We start from the raw sequence: 19,959 nt of genomic DNA, 5'->3' as shown, positions 1-19,959 counted from the left end.
AGGTTTCCGCATAGTTTATTTGATAGTCTCTTCATTTTCTCATTACCATCACCCTCGTCATTCATGTTTCTACTGGAAACCTGATTTTAAGTTTCAAAATAAAACTACATTCTAGCCCGCGATCCGCTACAATAGGCGTGTGGTAGGGCGTGTTAGGACACTAGCCGTTAATAAATTAAAAAGGAAATTCTCAGACGAAGTTGCACCTGCCATTTATTAGTCTTTTATCGTACGGGGGAAGACGAATTCCCATATCTGTCTGTTCGCCAAAATATCTCTCCTAATTTAATGTCTCTGTTGTATCTGGAAATATTGGGAGGTTCCAATATGATGTTCTCCGTGTCGCTCTTAAATATATCCATTCTCAGTTGGTCAAGCAATCTTAGCCTAGCGCTCAGCCTAAAGAGTCTCAAGCGGCTCCCAGCCTAATTCGCTTATCATCTAAGTAAAGCTTTCTGCACGCCCGTAGCAGTTTTTGTCGACTAACGGAGCTTTCCTTTGTATTTTACGAAGCTCATGGATTGAATCTTTCTGCAACAGATCGTAGATGCTCGCTGTATATTCTCGGCGCAGCCCGACGAGTCAAAATAGCACCTATCTTTTATATTTTCTTCGGAAAAATTTCCCACCCAGAAAATCACTGATAAAAATCATTAGAAGACTAGGTTTTGTCGGAGATTTGGCTAAAATTACGTAAAACTACATAAATAAAAAGAGGTCATGGCATGGGAAGAGAGGTGAGAGGAATCGGGGAAATAATGTCCATATTTCTCTTTTTCTTCTCAGTTCGAATTTGTATGAATGTGAACACAATTTCTACCTCGGCAGTGGATTTTCATACTCGCTAAATAGTATCGGGAATTTTGGTAATCGGTAGCCATGAGATGTATAGCGGCCATATTTATTTGCGCACGAGCATAAAAACACACTATCATTATAGTTTTTAAGCAATTTTTAGGGTACTTGTGATAATTGTCTACGATGTTTTCTTCCCCTCTTATTTACTGAAAGTATTTACGTGTATTTTTGTCACTATACAATCAGGCTCTCTTGAATTTCGACCACGACTGTGATCGATCCTGAAATTCGCGCGGATACCGTGGCGGTATGACAGAACGGTACTTACTTTCCGGACAAGTCTCGAAAATATAGCACTCATCTGCCGTCCCTTCTCCACCACAAAATATAAATATGGAGACCCTCTCCACGCCGACGACTCTTCGAAAAATTCTAAGTTGTCCTCTTTCAGAAGACATAAAAACTTTGATGTTGCCAATTTTTGAAAGTGTATATGCACATTATATGTATGCAAGCAAGAATGGTCAATCTGAGATCGCAGTAATCAAAATCTTAGACCAACGTAGGGACCAATGAAAATTAAATTAATAATAATAATAATAATAATAACAACAATAATTATATTCAGCGAAGAGTTCTCGGGATCGCCACCGGGTCAGGAACTCCATATCTGCCGACGTTTCGATGACCGAGTCGGACTTCGAAACGTCGGCAGATATGGAGTTCCTGACCCGATGGCGATCCCGAGAACTCTTCACTAAGTCCATTCGCCGGGAAAGCACGAAATCTTTCTTCAACAATAGTTATAATTTTTTTCTTTTACATTTTGATTTTACAGCTGAATAACAAAGATATAAAGAGAAGGAGCTTTAGGTGGTCTCTAAGGTCATAGTGTAGTATCCAGCAGCCATTGCTACGCGTGAGCCGGCTCGTAGGCATGCTAGTCCAAAGTGTAAGTCTACGAGATGACCCGCTCGTGATCGGCGGATGTCGGTCCATGGGTAGATAAGAGGGTTTTTTGGACCTTCCCTTGGGGAAGATTAAAAGGGTATGCCTAGCTTGGCTCGTGGCTGAGTTGTGGCGTGGCGTCTCGTTGTGGTGGTCACACGGCCAAGAGGCCGGGGACATATTTGTTCATTCTTAAAGGGAATAAAGTCACTGTTTTTTAGTCAGAGTGACTCCTTTTATTTCCGCCACCTGATCCTTCCATTCGAGAGACGTTCGTATTGTCGCTAATATCTCGTTCGAAGACGAGCGGGATACGACAATAGGACCAGAATTGAGCCACCATCAAATAACAAAAATGTATGCCAAAAAAAGAAAATAATTCAGTAAATGATACAAGAGTGTTTTAAAGAAATAACATCAAAATAAATGTTCAATTGTTTCTTGTGAGAACATTCAGTCTTTGGCAAGTCTTAACATTTTACTTGAGGATTTATTTTTTTAAATTTTAGCGGACAGTAAATGAAATAACTTTTGCCCTATGTAAAGAAAACAACGTTTATATAATGTCAACCTTGGTCTGTTTTTACTACAAATGACTTACTGCTGAAACTCCATCAAAAATGTTAGCAAGTGAAATATTCAGCAATATGTGTTTTCTGTTCTTGACCTCTTGGTGATATGTAAACATCAACTCATGATGTTCAGTTAATTACAAAAGTTTTCGATATTTCAGAATTGTATTTTTATTTTTCAAGATGTGAAATATGTAAATGCATGAGTGGTCAAGTATTGAAAATTGATATTAGAGAGAAAAAAGTATCCAATAGAATATACAAATATCAAATAGATAATTACATAATTTTAATATACATAAAAATATATAAAATATAAAGGACCTTACTCTCAGGAGTTCACATTTAAATATGTTTTTTGTTATAAGCTTGATGTTTCTCTTTCATCGTGAATTTTTAATCCAAAATACAAGAAAATCCAATCGAAATTAGAAACATGCAAGAAAATTCAAGGAAATTCTACATCAAAATTACGACTGGCATTTATGAAAGTCTTTTATGGTTCGGGGGAAAAAGGAATTCGGATATCGATCCGTTTGGCATAATATCTCTCTTAATTTATCGCTTCTGTGGGACCTGGAAATATAGTGTGGCTCAAATATTATGTTCTCCATGTCGCTCTAAAAGATACACATTCTCAATTTTTCAATCTAACCCTAGCGCGCAGCCTCCGAGTCTCCAGCGGTTCCCAGCCTAATTCGCTTAACATCTGGGTAACGCTGACTGTACGCCCGTAGCGGTTTTTGACGAATGGGATGGTATTGCGGAGCTACCAAGCTCGATTTTTGGTCACCGTAAAAGCATCGTCCCATCTGTCAGCTACTTGAATGTTTTCCTCTCTTCTGTGAATTATTTTTTGCTAGCTTTTAAATTTTTACTGTATTTTGTTTCATTTCATGCTCTGCTGAAATTTTCACTTTAAATTTACCTCACGGTTGCCTGCGATAAATGATTTGAATGATGAAATGTATTTACTTTGTTAATGGGCCACTGTAAATTTGCTAATATTGCTGTACGCGGGCATTTTATGTAAAATAAAAATAATAAAATAATCTTGGGTATTTAAGCTTGACTAATTCGGTACAAATGGAGGAATTTCCGGGATAACCTCGCCCTATTCGACGGGACAAGAGTAAAGAGTAAATGGGGCCAGGACGAAAAGTGGGGGAGCACTTAGAATGGCGCGCGCCAGAGGGACTATTTGGAGTGCGGGAGAGGATAAGGCGCCCCCTGTCTTGCCCCGAGAGAGACCGCTCCCCCGATAAAGCAGTTATAAAAGGTGTCCGTCCGTATCGCTCAAAAGGATAGAGAGGTTTCTAATGGGAGTCGAGGGAATGGGCCGACGTTGAACTCCCTCCAACGAGAGAGAGAGAGGGACGCAGATATGGGTTCTCTCTCTTCTTTAAGAGTACGAGGCGTCTGGACACGTTCGAGGGCCACGTGACGGAATGGTGGTGTATGGCAGAGAGGTTTCCAAGAGCATATAGGGGCGGAGGAAGAGGAGATACGGCCCACCCAAGTTCCAAGTGCCGGACAGAGAAATGATTTACGTCTCCGAGACACGAGCCAGCTAACCACCCCACCTTCGCTCAAGCACAAAACAGACACGCATATGAATGCACCATCCCCATCAAGCTCCTTGCGTTTTCATTGTTTTTAGCTTCACTTTCTTCAAGCTGGACGTCAGATGCCGGTAAGGAACAATTTGACTCTACTGATTGATGTATTTCACGGAGATATTTGTGGTAGGCATATGAATTGGCAATATCGTGGTGAAAAATGGGTAAAATTTCATGCTTGATCCCTGGATATACTTCGCGCTATGCAGATGAAAAGAAAAGGGACAAAATTTCCATAGTGGAGACTAAAAGTTTGTTGAAGGCTAACCTAAGTATCTCGTATGACTTATAAACACATGGTAACACAATAAATTCGTTGGTGTTATTTTAATGTTTCCATTGCTTAAATTAAATTTGTTGAGGCTAAATTTTACAGTAATTATCTATCTAATGTGAAGGTTATGGATTTTGATCAATTTATGTGACTTTAACACATTTTATCCCACGTGTGATTAATATTTTTGCCCATCTGACAAACTCTTAACGTGTGTCTTAGCTGGCCGTATTTATCTTCTGTTGAAATACATTAAGTTAAAGTATATATTATAAGTTAAAATATAACGAAAGTCCATAAGTATACATAGAATTCGTATATTAGTAGCCTCACACAGAGTCCTCTGGATGGCAGTTCTCTACACTATTCTCTCATAGGGTCTATGTAGTGTATTATCAACTCAACAATCTAGGGGTCTCTTGCCTCACATAGCCTGGTGGCGCCTCACCGCGGCAGGCATCAGAAAAGGTATAACGGCGAAGTTCGGAGTTTTCCCGTCCTTTCATTTGTTGGGAACCATTGAGGGAAAGGTATCCCGATAAAGTTTTTGTCGCCATCAAGGGGACCTCATACGTGAGGCACCAGTCTGTTCCATCGAAACTAAATTTTAATGCAATTCAGGGCGCATTTTAATCGGTTTGCAAAAATGTCCGCAGAGCGGCAGTAAGTGCAGATCGATCCATTTATTCACAATATCAGCAATATAGTATCAACAATCGCGAGGAATAGATTTGAAAAGTTGGGGATTTCATAAATAACATTATAAAGAATATATTTTTCATTAAAATTCCTATTTATAGCTCATTTCTCCGTGAAATTCGAATCGCTCTGCCCATCATCGACGCAAGTGGCGACTTTTTTAAACCCATTTAAATTCGCGTTTGGTGACAGCACTTTTAAAGACCGACTGGACGTAGAATAAGAAGTTAAGCACGTAAAAGAGAAGAAATAAGAAAATATGAAAAGTTTATTAGATAGGAGGGAGCTGCGTCCAACCAATCTTCGGATTAATGACTTGTGAATGATGGTAGGTGTGTCCTTACCGTAAGTGGTGGTTCCGGGCGCCCTCTGGTGCAGCGATTGGAAGCCCTCGTAAGCCCTCCAAGAGGTCATCACGTTCTGCGCGTAGGCGGCCGCGGCCGCCGCTGCCGGGTAGGAGGGCAGCAGGTTGCCCGCCGCAGAGGCCGCCGTGTGGTGGTGATGGTGTCCCGGGTGGTGATGGTGGTGGTGGTAGCCGTGGACATTGGTGCTCGCGTTGGCGCCCGGGTGCTGCAGGCCCTGCTGCGACGCCGCTGCCACAAAGCTCTGCGATGGTGTCAAGAAAGGAGGACGAATTAAACATTAACCCTCTACTATGTGTAGGCTATCGTGGAGTGGTTAACATTCAACAGAGAGGTTTACAGGATTGGTGATGGAAAAATGTCGTTATTTCGAGCAAAAGATTTTAAATCGAAATGATAACTTAGAATTTTCAACAAAAATAGAGATTTGAACCAAAATATAGATTAATCGAAAGAATTCGACGGTTACCTTTGAAAAAAATAAAAAATATCCGCAAATTAAAGTTTTGGGATCACCGCTTGGAACCATTCGGTTCCTCTGAACTTTTTAACAAAGATCAACTGATTGAGATGCTTTCTTGATGATTGAGGGCGTGCCTTTCCAATATACCGGCTTTATATACGTCTTTCACACGGAATGGATAAAGTTATCATATGCTGGTAGTGACGCTGATGAGGTCAAACGAAATGGTCGATATCGGGGTCGAAAAATCGAGATTGGATCAAAACCCGAAGATCATGGCTCGATATCCTCGATCTTTGACCATTAAAACTCGAATTTCGATTTTAATCCCAATCGATTTTTCCATCACTATACGGGATACGCACCGCGGAGTGCTAAGGCACACTTTGAGTGGCCCCACTCACGAAGTTAACGATGACAATGCAAAAGTAATTGCCAAGGGGAAGAGATATGAACATGACATTAGTTTTCACCCAGCAGGTTTTTCACGCCCCCCCCCCTTGTGTGGGCGTTTTCCTGCGGTGGGTTTTTTTTCTCTGAAGGATACTACACCCTTATCCTCATGTTATTCCCACAGACATAAATCTTTTTTCTTACACAAAATTTTCTCGTATACTTGCTTATCTTGTTTGAAATTTCACTAACAGTGTGCATTGCATATTTTTTTATTGTAAACCTTTATTTACCATTTTTTAAATGTTTGCATTGACGCTATCGAGGGGTTAGGTGAAAGAGGGAGAGATTAGTCTCAACCTCGCCCGAATAAAGACATATTTTTATTATAGGTATTATCCTCGTACTATTAGGGGAGCGATAGAAATGATGTAATTTACGAGGCCCTTCAGCAGGGAAGACGGATACCAGCTATCCAACTCACGGAAAAGTGTGATCAAACCAACTCAGAAGAAAAAGGAAACCGTCAGGGAAGAAGGAACTATGAGAGGTCTGCTGCCTCCTATATGGAGCAATGAGAAAAAATCTGACTCCGGCGAATGTGTATGAAAGACAGTCCAATTAAAACATATAAAATGAACGTCTGGAAGGGACGAAGCTGATTTAAAAAATAAGACCGAATTCACTTTTCCTTCCAATTCTTCTTCAATCAAACATCTATTAAACCATTATTAATGCCAGTCTCTCATTGCTCGTTAACTTCCTGCAATACGCTATCCATAACGTAAATATAGCATTAGCATAGCATTCCTCAATAAGAATGGCCACATTAGCTTCGCCATTGGTTGGACTCCGTATTATGTATCACCGCGCACGTCACATGTGGGTTGCGAGTAGCATACTATTAAGGATGATATAAATGCTAATGTGCCACTTACATTAGAAACACCGATCAATGTATGGACGGTTAGCTCCGAAGGCAGCCATTTATGGAGAGAAAAAATTGGCGTTGTCGCGACGTCAGCCTAATTTAGAATGCCTCTTGTCGAGTTGACACATATTTCTTCTCCCTGCTTATGTCGTCAATAAAATCACAATTTATATCAGAAGTCCAGTGCAGCAGGATTCACTTCATTAATTTTAAAAAGAAAACTATCGTAATAATCAGTGGGTTAGCGATGGGGTGGTCAGAGGGGTCTGAAACCCCCCCTACCCGAAATATAAAAGCACACTTACTTTGCATCACAAAAGAAAACTGAATGTTGAAAAATCATGAATTTCTTTGACAAATGAGTATTTTCGATTATTAAAGGTGTTAAAATTAGTTTAAAACCCTCTACCTAGTACCCTGTTTTTCAAAAACTTTCCCCCCTGGTTTTGGATCCCCCCCGAATAAAATTCCTGGCTACGCCACTGGTTAGAAGTATTCTCACGTAATGCCTTTCGTCATGTATACTATTTAAATTGAAAATATTTTAGACGATCTAAAATTTTCCCCGAGAATAATATTAAGAAATTCTTCTCGGGCTCCGCACCAGGTTATTGACTTCATTTCTGTCGACTTCTCTGAAAACGAATTGCTTCCTATTTTCAATGCGTGTTTATGTCAGATTTCACACACAAAAAATGATAGAACGACTTAATTTTCTTCCACGGATTTTTTTCTTGGCACGACATGATTCAACCTCAAGAGGTCATTTTCAAGTACTAGAAAATTTTTGAGGAGCAAATTTTCAAGTACTTTTGGTACTTGAAAATGACCTCTTGAGTTTGAAACATGTGGTACCAAGAAAATAAATCCGTGGAAGAAACGAAGTCGTTTTATCATTTGTGAACTTCAACTTCCACAAAGTTGAGCCGAAACCATTGACTTCACACACAACGTTGAGATAAACACGCCTTAAAGAGCAACATAAAAAATCTTTCATGAAAAACGTATCACCCAAGAACTGCAAATAAAAAACAATTATACTGTTAGCATGATAACTTCTCTGAATAAATTGTTTCATGTACAAAGAAAGACGGTAGGTGCATGAAGTTTTATTATGGATAATATGTACGTACTTGTTCTCAAAATTCCTTTTCCAGAGTAATAACTCTGAATTGCGCAAAGGTTTTCGATACATATGAAGCAATTTATTCAGAGCTTGTGTCAGGCTGAGAGTAAAATTATTTTCTTCTTTTTAGTTCATGAGAAAAAAGATGTTTTATAAAATTTTTGTTTTTAATCGTGACTATATTTTTTTCTATCACTTACAATTTCAAAAAATGAGATATATTATCCCAGAAAAATCAAGGAAGTCATAGAAATAACCAAGACTCCGAGCAACGTGAACGGAGAGGACGACTATCATCTCCACAGGCTGTTGTCATGCGAGAAAGAAACGAACCGATCAACCATCTTCCTGCGTGAAGGAACTGGCGTCAACAAAGTCGACTAAAACACCTCATCCCGGCACTCGACCTGAAGTTCGAATACCGGCGAAAGTCTCTTCACCAACAAATCGCTCCGCGGGAAACCTTAAGGCTAAATATTATACCTATAGTCACGTGTTGATAAAATCTTCACGCGAAATCAGCCGGGTAAGGATGGACAATGCTGCCAACGTTTCAATGGCCTTCTCTGCCATCGTCTTCAGGGCAAATGATGGACCTGGTTAGTGCCGGACTTATATACACCGTTGGGGAGGTCAAGCCGTCTGTGATTGGTCAGTTTTTTAGGTTTCTTTCCTCCTCTCAGCTTACTCATTCTTTTTATCATGGGGTCCACGATTAGCTGAGGTTGAAACCCGCGTCCCTATTCATTTTATTATTTGCGATTCTTATTTCGACGGCCTCTTTTGTAAGACGGTCCCAATATCCCTTTGCCTTGCAGAGGATTTTTGTTTCATTGATCTTGATGGTATGATTGTATTTAATGCAGTGGTCGGCTACGGCAGATTTCTCTGGGTATCCAAGCCTAGTGCACCGTTTGTGTTCTGATATCCTCGTTTCAATTGTTCTTCCGGTTTCCCTAATGTAGCTATCTCCGCATCTATCTATAGTCACGTGCTCTGAGCGTGGAGTGTCACCTTACCTGATGGTGGTGGTGATGGTGCTGGGATCCTAGGGACGCCAGGTGTCCGGAGGCGGTCGAGTAGGAGCTGCTGTCGGAGGCCCCCGCTGCGGAGGAGGCGGAGGACGCGGGCGCGGAGGAGGAGGCGGCGGGGAAGCGGTGGGCGAAGGCCTGGTGGAGGCCCGCCGCCGATGGGCCGTACTCGGAGGCCTGTCCCGCCGCCGAGGTGGGCGCCGTCGAGGAGGCGGATGAGTTCTGCCCCCACGAGTACGGCTGGGGGTGGTGGAGGTGGTTGGGGGCGGAGCCCTCTGCCCCGCCCCCCGAGGTGGCCACGCCCCCGATGCCCAGCATCGCGCGGGTCGTGGGCACGTACACGGGCCCGAAGCCCTCCTGGTAAGAAGAGTTGCCCTGGAACATGGCCGACCTGCGAAACGGAAGCGAGGATTAGAATGAATTATATTCGAGTTAAAGACATTGTGCCCTTTCAAAGATGTTCACCCCAAATCACTCATCCTCGCTGTGTTAAAATCAAACTTGGCAAAATTTGAAAAAAATCTGGTCTCAACCAATAACAGTACTATTGCAGATCTCTGGAATTGTGAACCAAATGCAAGTCATAAGCATAAAACCCCCAACATGCATTTCTTCCCCATCATATCCCCCAAGTTGACATTCCTTCCATACTGCAGCTCATCCGTGAATAGTATTTTCCTGAAATGACAGTGCAAGAAACCCGTTGTAAACAGCAAATAAGGATGGGAATAGCGAACAAAATACAACAAGAAATTTCGGCGTGGTGTGACCAAGGAACTACGGCTTATGCATCATTCCCTGGAGCTTTCCCGGCGTGTAGTGACTTATGGTGTGGATGCCGACGTTTAGAAAACCGAGTCTCCATTCGCATCTCCATCTCAGGTTTCCTGTAGGGCAATTTTGGTTTCGGTGACGATGTTTCGAAAACAGTCATTCACATATTCACCTCGGTGTGGCTGTCGACGTTTCGGAAAACGAGTCGATTACCATTTTCATATCGTGCTTCCTGCCGGGTTAATGTTGGTATGGGTGCCGACGTTACGAAAACCGAGTCGGTTCCCAACTATATCTCAGGTTTTCCACCGGGTTTAATGTTGAATGGGTGCTGGTGTTTTGGAATCCGATTCAATTCCCATTTTCAGCCACTTCAACATTTACCCGCCGGGAAAAACTAATAGCCTTCCAAAACAACCGTTATTTATTAGTAGATAGATTTTTTGTCGTATTAATCAGTTCTCCATGTAGATTCGGGTTTTGTGTTCGCTTACAAGCCTGCATTACTAGACATTCTTTCCTCAAACACCGTTTTTAACTTCTCCTCCCCGCTCTGTACTCGCCCATCCTAACATCCTGCCTCATCTCATCTTCAATCATTACGAACACATTTTTTTCAAACAACCCGGAATCTAGCCAAAAGATGCAGGTGTTCTCCAATAATCGGTATTAAGAAAAAATATGAATGAGGAAGTCCTCATATAAATCAAAATTTGAAATTTCAATGAGTCTAAGTAAGCGTGAAGATTAAAAAAACCTGTTGGACCAGTTTTTCTAAAAGATTATGAGAACATTCTCGTGAAACTATTAACGGTTGCATTAATAATTCCTTCTGCTTCAAAGGAAAATTAATTACCGTGAAAAGTATCAGATGAACGGACGAGAGTATTAAAATGAAACTGTGGAAACATTACAAAAACATTAATGGATCGTCATGATAAATCATTTACTCGGGAAAAAATATTAGTTTAATTATAATTAAAATTGAACGCATCAAGCACACCCATTAAGAGAGCATTTCAATTCAACAGCTCAGGGATCAAGTAATTTTTTCCTTACGTTTACGGGGCAGGCTTTACAATTAACGTAGTTACCAACTCCCTTTTGCTCCTTTTTCCCTTACTCACATTACCAATGTACATAAAATATTACCATCACCAAGGACCCATTAAATTCAACATATTTTACGCTTAATAAATTCTACTCATTCATTTTTCTCACAAGTGCGCAAACAGGGTCGACACTTATTGCTGGCAGACATGCATGGGAAACAACAGGCATGGCAGCATTAAAAAAATATACGAATTGGCATCGGAAATGGCACTGGTCGATAAAATAGAGAAGGAAAAATTTTTTAAATCAAGCAGATTTGAGCAAAAAATAAAATATAAGATTACCTGGAATAAAATCCTTCTGCTTCGCGTTTTAAGTTTACAGATTTCGCAAAAATTTAAATTTCTATAAAATATTTACCAATTTTATATTGACGACAAACGAATTCCGCTACTTTCCAAGAGTGAAGTCTGATAGTCATTGGACTCTTATTAAATCAAAAGCAAATGAAATAATTTCTCAATGGAAGTTAGGGGTTATTTTCGCCGTATTTTTGACTTCATGTATCTCTAGCAATTGCACCGGTATAATTAGGTCTGAGTGAGTTTGCTAGAATTATATACATTTCAATTTAGATTTGGAAAAATCAGAATATTGGATACGATATTTAATTTCATCATAAAAACAAGTTCCTTCTTTTGTAATGCCAAATCTTAATTGCTGGATTTTACCGGTAGTGAAGTCAAGGGAATGGTGAATTCAATGAAATGAAGATTGTGAGACGTCATTCTGACAGTGGCATAGCCTGGGGGAAGGTCCGGGGGGTCCGGAACCACCCCCCCCCCCCGAAATATAAAAATACACCTACTTTCCTGCATAAAAGAATACAAAATATTGAAAAATCAATTTTGAATTTACAAAATATTTCTTTAACAAATGAAGTTTTTTTTAATTATGAAAAGTGTTAAAATTAGTTAAAAACCCATTGATTAGTACCTTTTTTTTTAAATTTCCCTCCTGGTTTTGTACCCCCTCCCTCCTTCCTGAACGAAATTCCTGGCTACGCCACTGCATTCTGATGTTTTTGAATCACGTTTAATACATGGTTGTCTACCGAAGATGATGGCTATGGTAAAGCACTGAGTACAAGTGACTTCGTACTAAATTATATGTTACATGCAGTGCCGTGGAAAACGCCTGTCAATGAGTAGCGACAAAGTAGGGTGTATTTCTCCGACAGTGGCTTAGTAAGCACGTCCTCCGTCCCCTGTAACACAAAGTGGACTAATGGCGTCAGCAATTAGATCGGTAAACCCGGTCTGAGATTTGCAATGAAATGAGATGGCTCCATGGTGTAAGTGGCAGAACCGGGAACCGGCAATCGGGAGATCCTGTTTCGACTCCCGGCTAAGCCGTATGAATTTTCAATAGAAAGCATCCCCAATAACTCCATCACTCCTCTTTGTCTCACATAAAGTTCATTTGCAATTTTTCCACTTGACCTCTAGCTTACTGAAGGAAGCATAAATGAGCAAAGAATGGGTTTAGATCTTGACTGTGTGTAAAAAATGTGCATATTACAGCTATTTACGCCAAAACTGAAATTTGAAAACAACGAAATCTATCCAGTGCTAGATTAATGCCCAATGCTCGATAGTGAACTACACGTAATAATAATTCTTTTAGTTAATTTCGACAAAAAATGAATTCAAATGTGATTGATCATTATTTACCTAATCAAAGTAGCGAGGGTAGAGCGTTGAGTAAAATACTTAACCATCCTGTGTTCGAATCTTGGTTGAAGCCTTTGAACATATTGTGGTGGAAAAAAATGGCCATGTATCGGCATTGTAAATCATTATTTTTAAAAAACCCTCTTTATATAACAAATCTATTTAATTTATTCTAACAATAAAATTCATGGCTCTAGGAAAAAGTGAGAAGGTTTTCGTACTAGAACCAAAATTCTCGAAAAGCGAGGTGACCCAAGGAAATAAATTGGCTCCCACACTCAAAATCTGTGTAATGACACTGCTAGAGCTTAGTCAGGGGCGAGCTCTACCCTCACGTACCCTATCGGATGGAATAGTTGAGTGAGTGACCTAAAATTACGAAAGTCATCTCCGTTCACTTCCCAATTGTATTATCCACGCACTTCATAGAGTATAAAATACTGACAATACCTTCTAGTCAAGCCATTTCTTCATTTGCATTAACCCACTCCAGATCAACTACTTCGCTCATAAGCTTTCGGCCAAACATTGCTCAAAAATCCCAAACACAGATCAAATGAATTGCTGTTGCCAAATATTGTGTAGCAGTGAACAATCTAATAACATCGCGCACTTGGTGGGATATTCTATCGCAGCACACATTTTGACAAGCTACCAAAAAACAGCTAAGACTCAGACCACCTTCACTCTACCACGACTGCACGCCGATTGAGCTGCCTTGTGTGCCGATGCAACAATGGCGGAACTGTCCCTTCTATTTTACACGTAGTGAGCAAACGGAGGTTGCTTTCCGAAAAGCACTCGTTATTTAGTTTTTTCCCCTGCGAACTAAGGAGATGAGTTCTTCTCGGGTTTCCAACCGGGTCAGGTCTTCTGCTGCCGACATTTTAATGGCAAGCTTTACCATTAAAATGTCCTCATGGCCTTGATAGCGTCCAGCGAAGGATTCGACTTCATCAACGCCCTGATAATAATGGAGGAGTTAGTCATTGAAACGTCGGCAACAGAGGGCCTGATCCGGTTGGAAACCCGTGAAGAATTCATGTCATAAAAAATTTATTCTTTCACTTTATTACCTTCAATTGCTGTCTCAGCGACTTGTCCTGAATACTCTTGTCTATGCTATCAAATTTAAGTTCCTAACTCAAACACTCACTCTAAGTAACGCCACTTAAAGTGAGCTTGTTATGCATAACGCGTGCAGAGCACACTGATGACCGCCTGCTTCGCTTTCAGACCGCACAATGCCGTCCCCTTCACTCAGGTAAGCCGTCCATCCGCATTGCCCCGCCCCCTTTTACAGCCACACGCCCCCTTAATAAGCCACGCCCCATATATAGGCCACGCCTATTCCCGAGGCCCCGCCCACAGATTCGGCCGTTGAAGTCTCCGCCTTGATCTCTAGTCGGAGGAAAAAAAAGACACCGTCACCTCAACAGCGACTACAACCTGTCTGGCAACTTCATCATTGTCTTCATTCCCCCCATCCACTTCAGCACTACCCAACTCTTCCGCAGCAATGTTGCCACATGTCCTTCCCCGCCGCGGTCAGGCTGTTTTTACATGCTTTTTCTAAACTTGCTTCGTGTGTCAGTTTGCCTGTTTTATCGATGGAATCTTATGATTGATATTTAATCCATTGCACATAGTAGGATCGGCTTGGAATTACCGTAGAATAAAGCGCGGGTACAGATTAGGTTTAGATATTAATATTGCGTACCAATCCTTACATATCATGCTCAAATACTCTCATTTGTAATAATGATGGATTCTCAGATTGATGAAAAGCTTATTTTTTCTTTTTTAGAGCATTTTATACTGCATTTAAATAAAGTGTGTTATTTAAAAATATGTTTTTCTTAATTTTCATTGAGTGTTTTCACGAAAGGAACCGTTCTAATCAATTGTATCGAACGAAAGACGTTCAAACGGGATAAAAATATCCAAATTAGGAAAAGAAACTGCACGAGAAACAAACGGTTTTTATCTGTCTTAAATATCGAATCCACCCTCTAAATTTCCAAAATCAGGATGGGCGACTACGACAAGTATTGGGGACACTTTACTAAAGTCAATAATTATTTCATTCGATAAAAGTTTCATGATATTAGGTATATAACTGGTCCGTGATGAAAGAAGAAAAACTTTGCGAATTTCACTCGGTAAGAAAATATATTGCGTCCGGGTTCCAACACATGATAACTCTGATGATAACACAATGACTTGAAACCCGGTTCGCAATAAAATTTCCTATCTAGTGAAATTCGCAAAGTTCGCCTTTTTTCCATCATGGATAAATTTCACAAAAGAAAACCCGCAATCGTTCGTGTATTTAAGCTTGTTAATAAAAAAAACTCGAGCTGAATACTATTTCCTTAATTTCCGAGCATAACGCAGATCTTTATAAACGTAGTCCTCATCGCGACAGGCGCGCAGCTAGGAATTAAAGCAAGGGGGGGTTTTAGGAGCAATTAATTCCAGGGGGAATGGAATACGGGAGGTGTGGGTGCCCTCCCCCAGATAATTTTTAAGATAAATTGTTCACAATAGTGGGTGTTACGGCTTTCTGAGGGATATTTCATAAATCCTTACACTATTATATAAGTAATATTTAGAAAATTAAGTAAAATGGATTAAATTTTAAAATTTCTCTGAGTTATGGGGTTCATCCCCCAAATCCCCCCCTCGCTGCGACACTGTCAATATCTGCCATAAAACTGCTAAATACTGAATAACACTTTCTAGGGTTTCTAGGGTAAGTAATATTTATCCAATTAAGTAAAATGGATTGAAGTTTTCATTTTCTCTGAGTTCTGGGGGGTTTTTCCCTCAAAACCCCCCTCCCTGCGCCACAACACAGGGAAGATATGCTACACTAAATGTAGATAATGAATTTAAATGATTGTGGTAGCTGCGATATCCATTTATCAAAACTTATCCTCACAATGATGCAATAGTAGGATATTAGGGATTCGAAGCACTACGTAGCCTCGGATAAGATTGAGGATATACCAAATTGAAGAAGGATCATAATAGCCTACGCCAGCTGCATACGACGTGTATTCCTAAAAATTATCGGCGGGTTCATGAAGATAAGTGATGAAATAGTATCATAGTATAATAATCAATCACAGAAATAGTGAAAGTATATCACCATTCTTCAATGAAAAAATTTAAGTTCAATGATGAGAATGGCTATAAGAAAGTTACCACTGAAAGATATTGAATAGTTTTCCGTAGTACTGCCAGTGGTGTAGCGAGGGTGAGTCCGGAAACCCACCCCCCCCTGAAATATAAATGCACACTTACTTTGCGCTACAAAAGAAAACCAAATATTGAAAAATCATTAATTTAAAAAAAGATTTATTTGAGAAATGAAGTTTTTTCGGCTATGAAAAGTGCAAAAATTAGTTTAAAACCCTCTTCTTAGTTTCCTGTTTCACAAAAACATTTCCCTCTGGTTTAGACCCCCCCGCCCGAACGAAATTGCTGACTACGCCACTGACTACTTCACTTCTGATTCCAGAAGTAAAACGTGAAAATCTATTCGAATTTGAATTCACTGTATTTTAACACATAATTAATTCAACAGACGTCTAAATCCGAGGACCTGAAATCCACAAACAAATATCTCTCAAATAGTCATAACATGCGGCAACAAATTACGTGTATTAAAATCCTAAACGTTTCCGCTTCTGAATTTCAATAATACTATATAAATGTTAAGAAATTCCAACAAATATGCTACTTACTCCGAAAGACGTTCATCGCATGATGATAAGAGATTAAGATACGTTTCTTCGTCGAAGTAAGAAAAGTCCCATTTTTCCATTTCCAAAGCATATTCCTTCCGTTCCCTGAAGTTCATATTTATTGTTTCCTCCATTATCTGCCCGAGCACTTATCTCCTGGCTTTCGTCGCGGGAATTAATCCTCCACTTTTCCCCTCTACTTCCTTTATCTCGTAATCACTTTCTCTAAAGTGACTCGCAGGCAGTCAATAAAAATTCTTTGCCGTAATAGTGACGTTGTGAAAGGTATTCTACCGATTAAGGTAGGTTTCCATGGAATATTTACGAAATATTCTGGCAGTCTCCCCATTTTTCATGTACTTCCCGCCTAAATTGACAATAAGTCCTTCTCCGTAAAATTCTATCAAAAAATCCTATTCTCTTTCTCCCTCGTCAACCCAAAATTCTACCCTCTAACAGTGTTTTTAATATCCCCTCCTCACTCACTCAGTACACTCTCCATTCAAACGTTATCTATTGCTGTACATTTAGGCGCCAAAAATCATTCAAGAAAAGCTCAGTAACCTTCAATTGACAACTAAAGTTAAAAATATTTAATATATTGCTTTTTAATGTAGGTTCGAAGATTTTCGCGGCGTTGGTTAGATGATCTTTCCATTCTATTCGGGTTTTTTCACCACGTTTGTTGTATTTTAAAGACAACAGTTCCTTCGACCTGAAGACGCCGACTGTAACGCCGGCGAAACTGTTGTCTTTAAAATACAACAAACGCGGTGAAAAAACCCGAATAGAATGGAAAGATCATATTGCTTTTTATTTTGATATGTTTCTAATTTTACCTCTCTGCCACATTGATGAGTAAATTTCCCACGCCACGTGATATAAGTACATAATGGCTACATGTGTTTAACGAAAAGGTGATGGCTACCCGCCATCTATTTATCTTTACTCTTACAATAAGCGTGATTCAGGTGCACATGGTTTTCAGCCTTCCAGACTTAGTCCGAGAAGTCCTGATATCGCCTAGCATCCTGAGACTTGTCCACTCAAGAGGACATATAAGTACCTTCTGCACGACTGGCCCTTTTTTGGTGAGGGATTACTCCCGTAAAACTCATCTATCTAAAATTTATGCTATAAGCCTTGAAATATTCAGGGTAAGAAAAGTAGATCGTGTTCACCATTTCCTGGAGCTCAAATATTAAAAAGCTGTATCTGAAAAAATGACTGTTTTCAAAAAAGAAAAAATGTTTAAAATTGTCTAATTTGAGATACAGGAAAATTTTGACCACTTGTCATACACGTCGCTATGTCTTCTAATTTTAAGCCACTGGGTGGAAACTACCTCGGTATTACTAATTGACCATTGGAGACTGCGTGGGAGTGGTCGAGTCTCGCGTTCGGGGTGCATGGGAGAATTAAGCGCCAGGTGTTCGTTCTAAGAGTTAGGTAAGCTGCTTCAGTGGTCCGATGTCTTAAGCTTGGGAGACGTCCACCAAAGGCGTGTTAGCATTTAAATGTTCAATCGACGGTTTTGCTTAATAGGCCACCTGTACCCTGGTAAAGAATGCAGTTGCACTCAAACTGTTCCCGTGGGAATCCTTTTGCAAGGGTCTCTCCTCACGCACCGACTGCAGTCTCCTAGTCTAAGAGAATTGTATATTAACCCCAGAAATCCTGTACTCGAGGAACAATCTCATACGTGTAGCCGGAGGCTATGCAACGCTCCGGACAGGGCCACAATAATCACCTTCCATAGCAAACGCTTGAGTTTCTAATCTTAAGCGCCTGAACCCTATCCTCGAAACTTCGGCCCAGCCAAATAGGTCGAAGATCCATCTATGTTGCATTCTTGCATTTGGGACACAACAAAGGGTCTAATGTCTACTTGCACTTTCAAATTTTCAAGATAATACTGTAAGTTTAAGCAAGTATTCCGTCTCATACTTAACCCGCCCTAAGGGCAACTTTTGGCAACGTGATGGCAACTTTTATAAAGCAACTCAGTGGCGTAACTAGGAATATGCTTTGGGGGTGGTGAGAGGGGGTGGGGAAGGGCGACTTCCCACCCACCACTCCCGCTTTTAGGAAAATTTTGGAAAAATGACATGCCTGCAAATACATTTTACATAATTTTAGCACTTAAAATTTTGGGTTTCATTAAAAGGTTATGTTAAAATTTACTGTAATTCAAAACTAGACAATAGTTTTGAATATTACTTTTATTTCTCTGAAGCTTATGGGGGGGGGGGGCGGATCAATCCCCCTCATCCCCCTCCATAGTTACGCCACTGAAGCAACCATTTAGTCGCTTTGAGGAAGTTCCGATGAAACACACAGCATTGACTGTGGCCTCGCGCACGGGCGACTTTTTAGTTGCCGCAACTAAATAATTGTGTCCGGACCTATTCCGAGGGTGAGTCAACTGTCGCCGACAGGAATAGACCACGTGAGTTTTTAGCAACTAAATACGAGGGCTGAATAAGGGCCGTTTTGTTGTTCACTGTAGCAGTTCGCGCGCCGTTAACGAGTGTGCGCGCTGCCTCCCGGCATTCCTTGCGAACAACCATGTGTCAGTTGCAGTTCCGTATCCAAACTTTGTAGTTGCTTTGGAAAAGTTGCCAGTGCGCGGGGGTCCTTAGTCTATATCTCTGTACTTGCCTAATGGCCGGTTTATACCGATGTCGGAAATAGCCGGAGCACTAAGCGAGAGAATACAGTTCCCGTCTGTCAATACTTAGTGGCGCTCATAAGAAAGAATTGGCGCAGAATCTGGTGGAATTAGTGTGAATGTTAGCATGGCTTTGGTGCATTTTGTATCACGGAGAAATTAGCGTGAAACTTTGGAACGCGCAGAGCTGTATTCGATTTTTTTACGCGCTTTGTAACTGTTTTGTTATTCATAGCCACGATTCGCGGAAGAAGACATTTCAGAATCAAAAATAACGTGGACAAATATGGAATTGAGTAGTTAACTCCACAAAATAAATCGACACAGAAAGTATCAGGTCAACTCAAGTTCAGTACTGTGCTTCATTTTGCTGTTTCTGCTGAAGAAAGGTAATTGGGTTCTATTCAACGCTGAGTTTTTCTATGAACGCCCCGAAGCTGTGAAGCTAAATTTTCTTCAATCCTTTTTTACATTTATTGCTATTTTTTCAGTAAACCGACCTTAATATTCTTGCAACGATCGAGCAAAATAGCTTCCGGGGTATTTTAAAACATCACGTACCCGTTGACACCCAGAAAATCTAAACGCAGGTACATTATAGGCAAAGCAGCATAAGTATATATAGTAGTGCTGAGAGAGATCGATTTCTCAAATGGTAGACAGAAAATATTTTAAAAGCGTCGCTTTCAGGCTCATACTTTACCATTAATACATGCCAATAATGATTTACCAACCTAATGCATATATTCAAAAGGTAGAC

General features: G+C 40.4%; 1 protein-coding gene across 2 annotated transcripts in view; it reads right to left on the bottom strand.

Moving 5' to 3' along the window:
- The window catches only part of LOC124161199 (transcription factor GATA-4-like), a 209,817-nt gene that overhangs the window by 9,429 nt on the left and 180,429 nt on the right, over positions 1–19,959 (bottom strand). For both annotated transcript variants that reach the window (XM_046537447.1, XM_046537449.1), the window contains exons 4-5: positions 9,205–9,607; positions 5,255–5,516 (exon numbers count right to left, since the gene is read on the bottom strand). In XM_046537447.1, the coding sequence (XP_046393403.1) occupies positions 5,255–5,516; positions 9,205–9,600 (658 nt within the window). In that variant the 5' untranslated portion in view covers positions 9,601–9,607. The remainder of the gene's footprint in view (positions 1–5,254; positions 5,517–9,204; positions 9,608–19,959) is intronic.

Source organism: Ischnura elegans, chromosome 6 (genome assembly GCF_921293095.1).
Source record: "Ischnura elegans chromosome 6, ioIscEleg1.1, whole genome shotgun sequence".
In the NCBI taxonomy this organism is placed as follows: domain Eukaryota; kingdom Metazoa; phylum Arthropoda; class Insecta; order Odonata; family Coenagrionidae; genus Ischnura; species Ischnura elegans.
The sequence above is the reverse complement of the archived record's forward strand: the minus strand, read 5'-3'. Positions and strand labels throughout refer to the sequence as shown.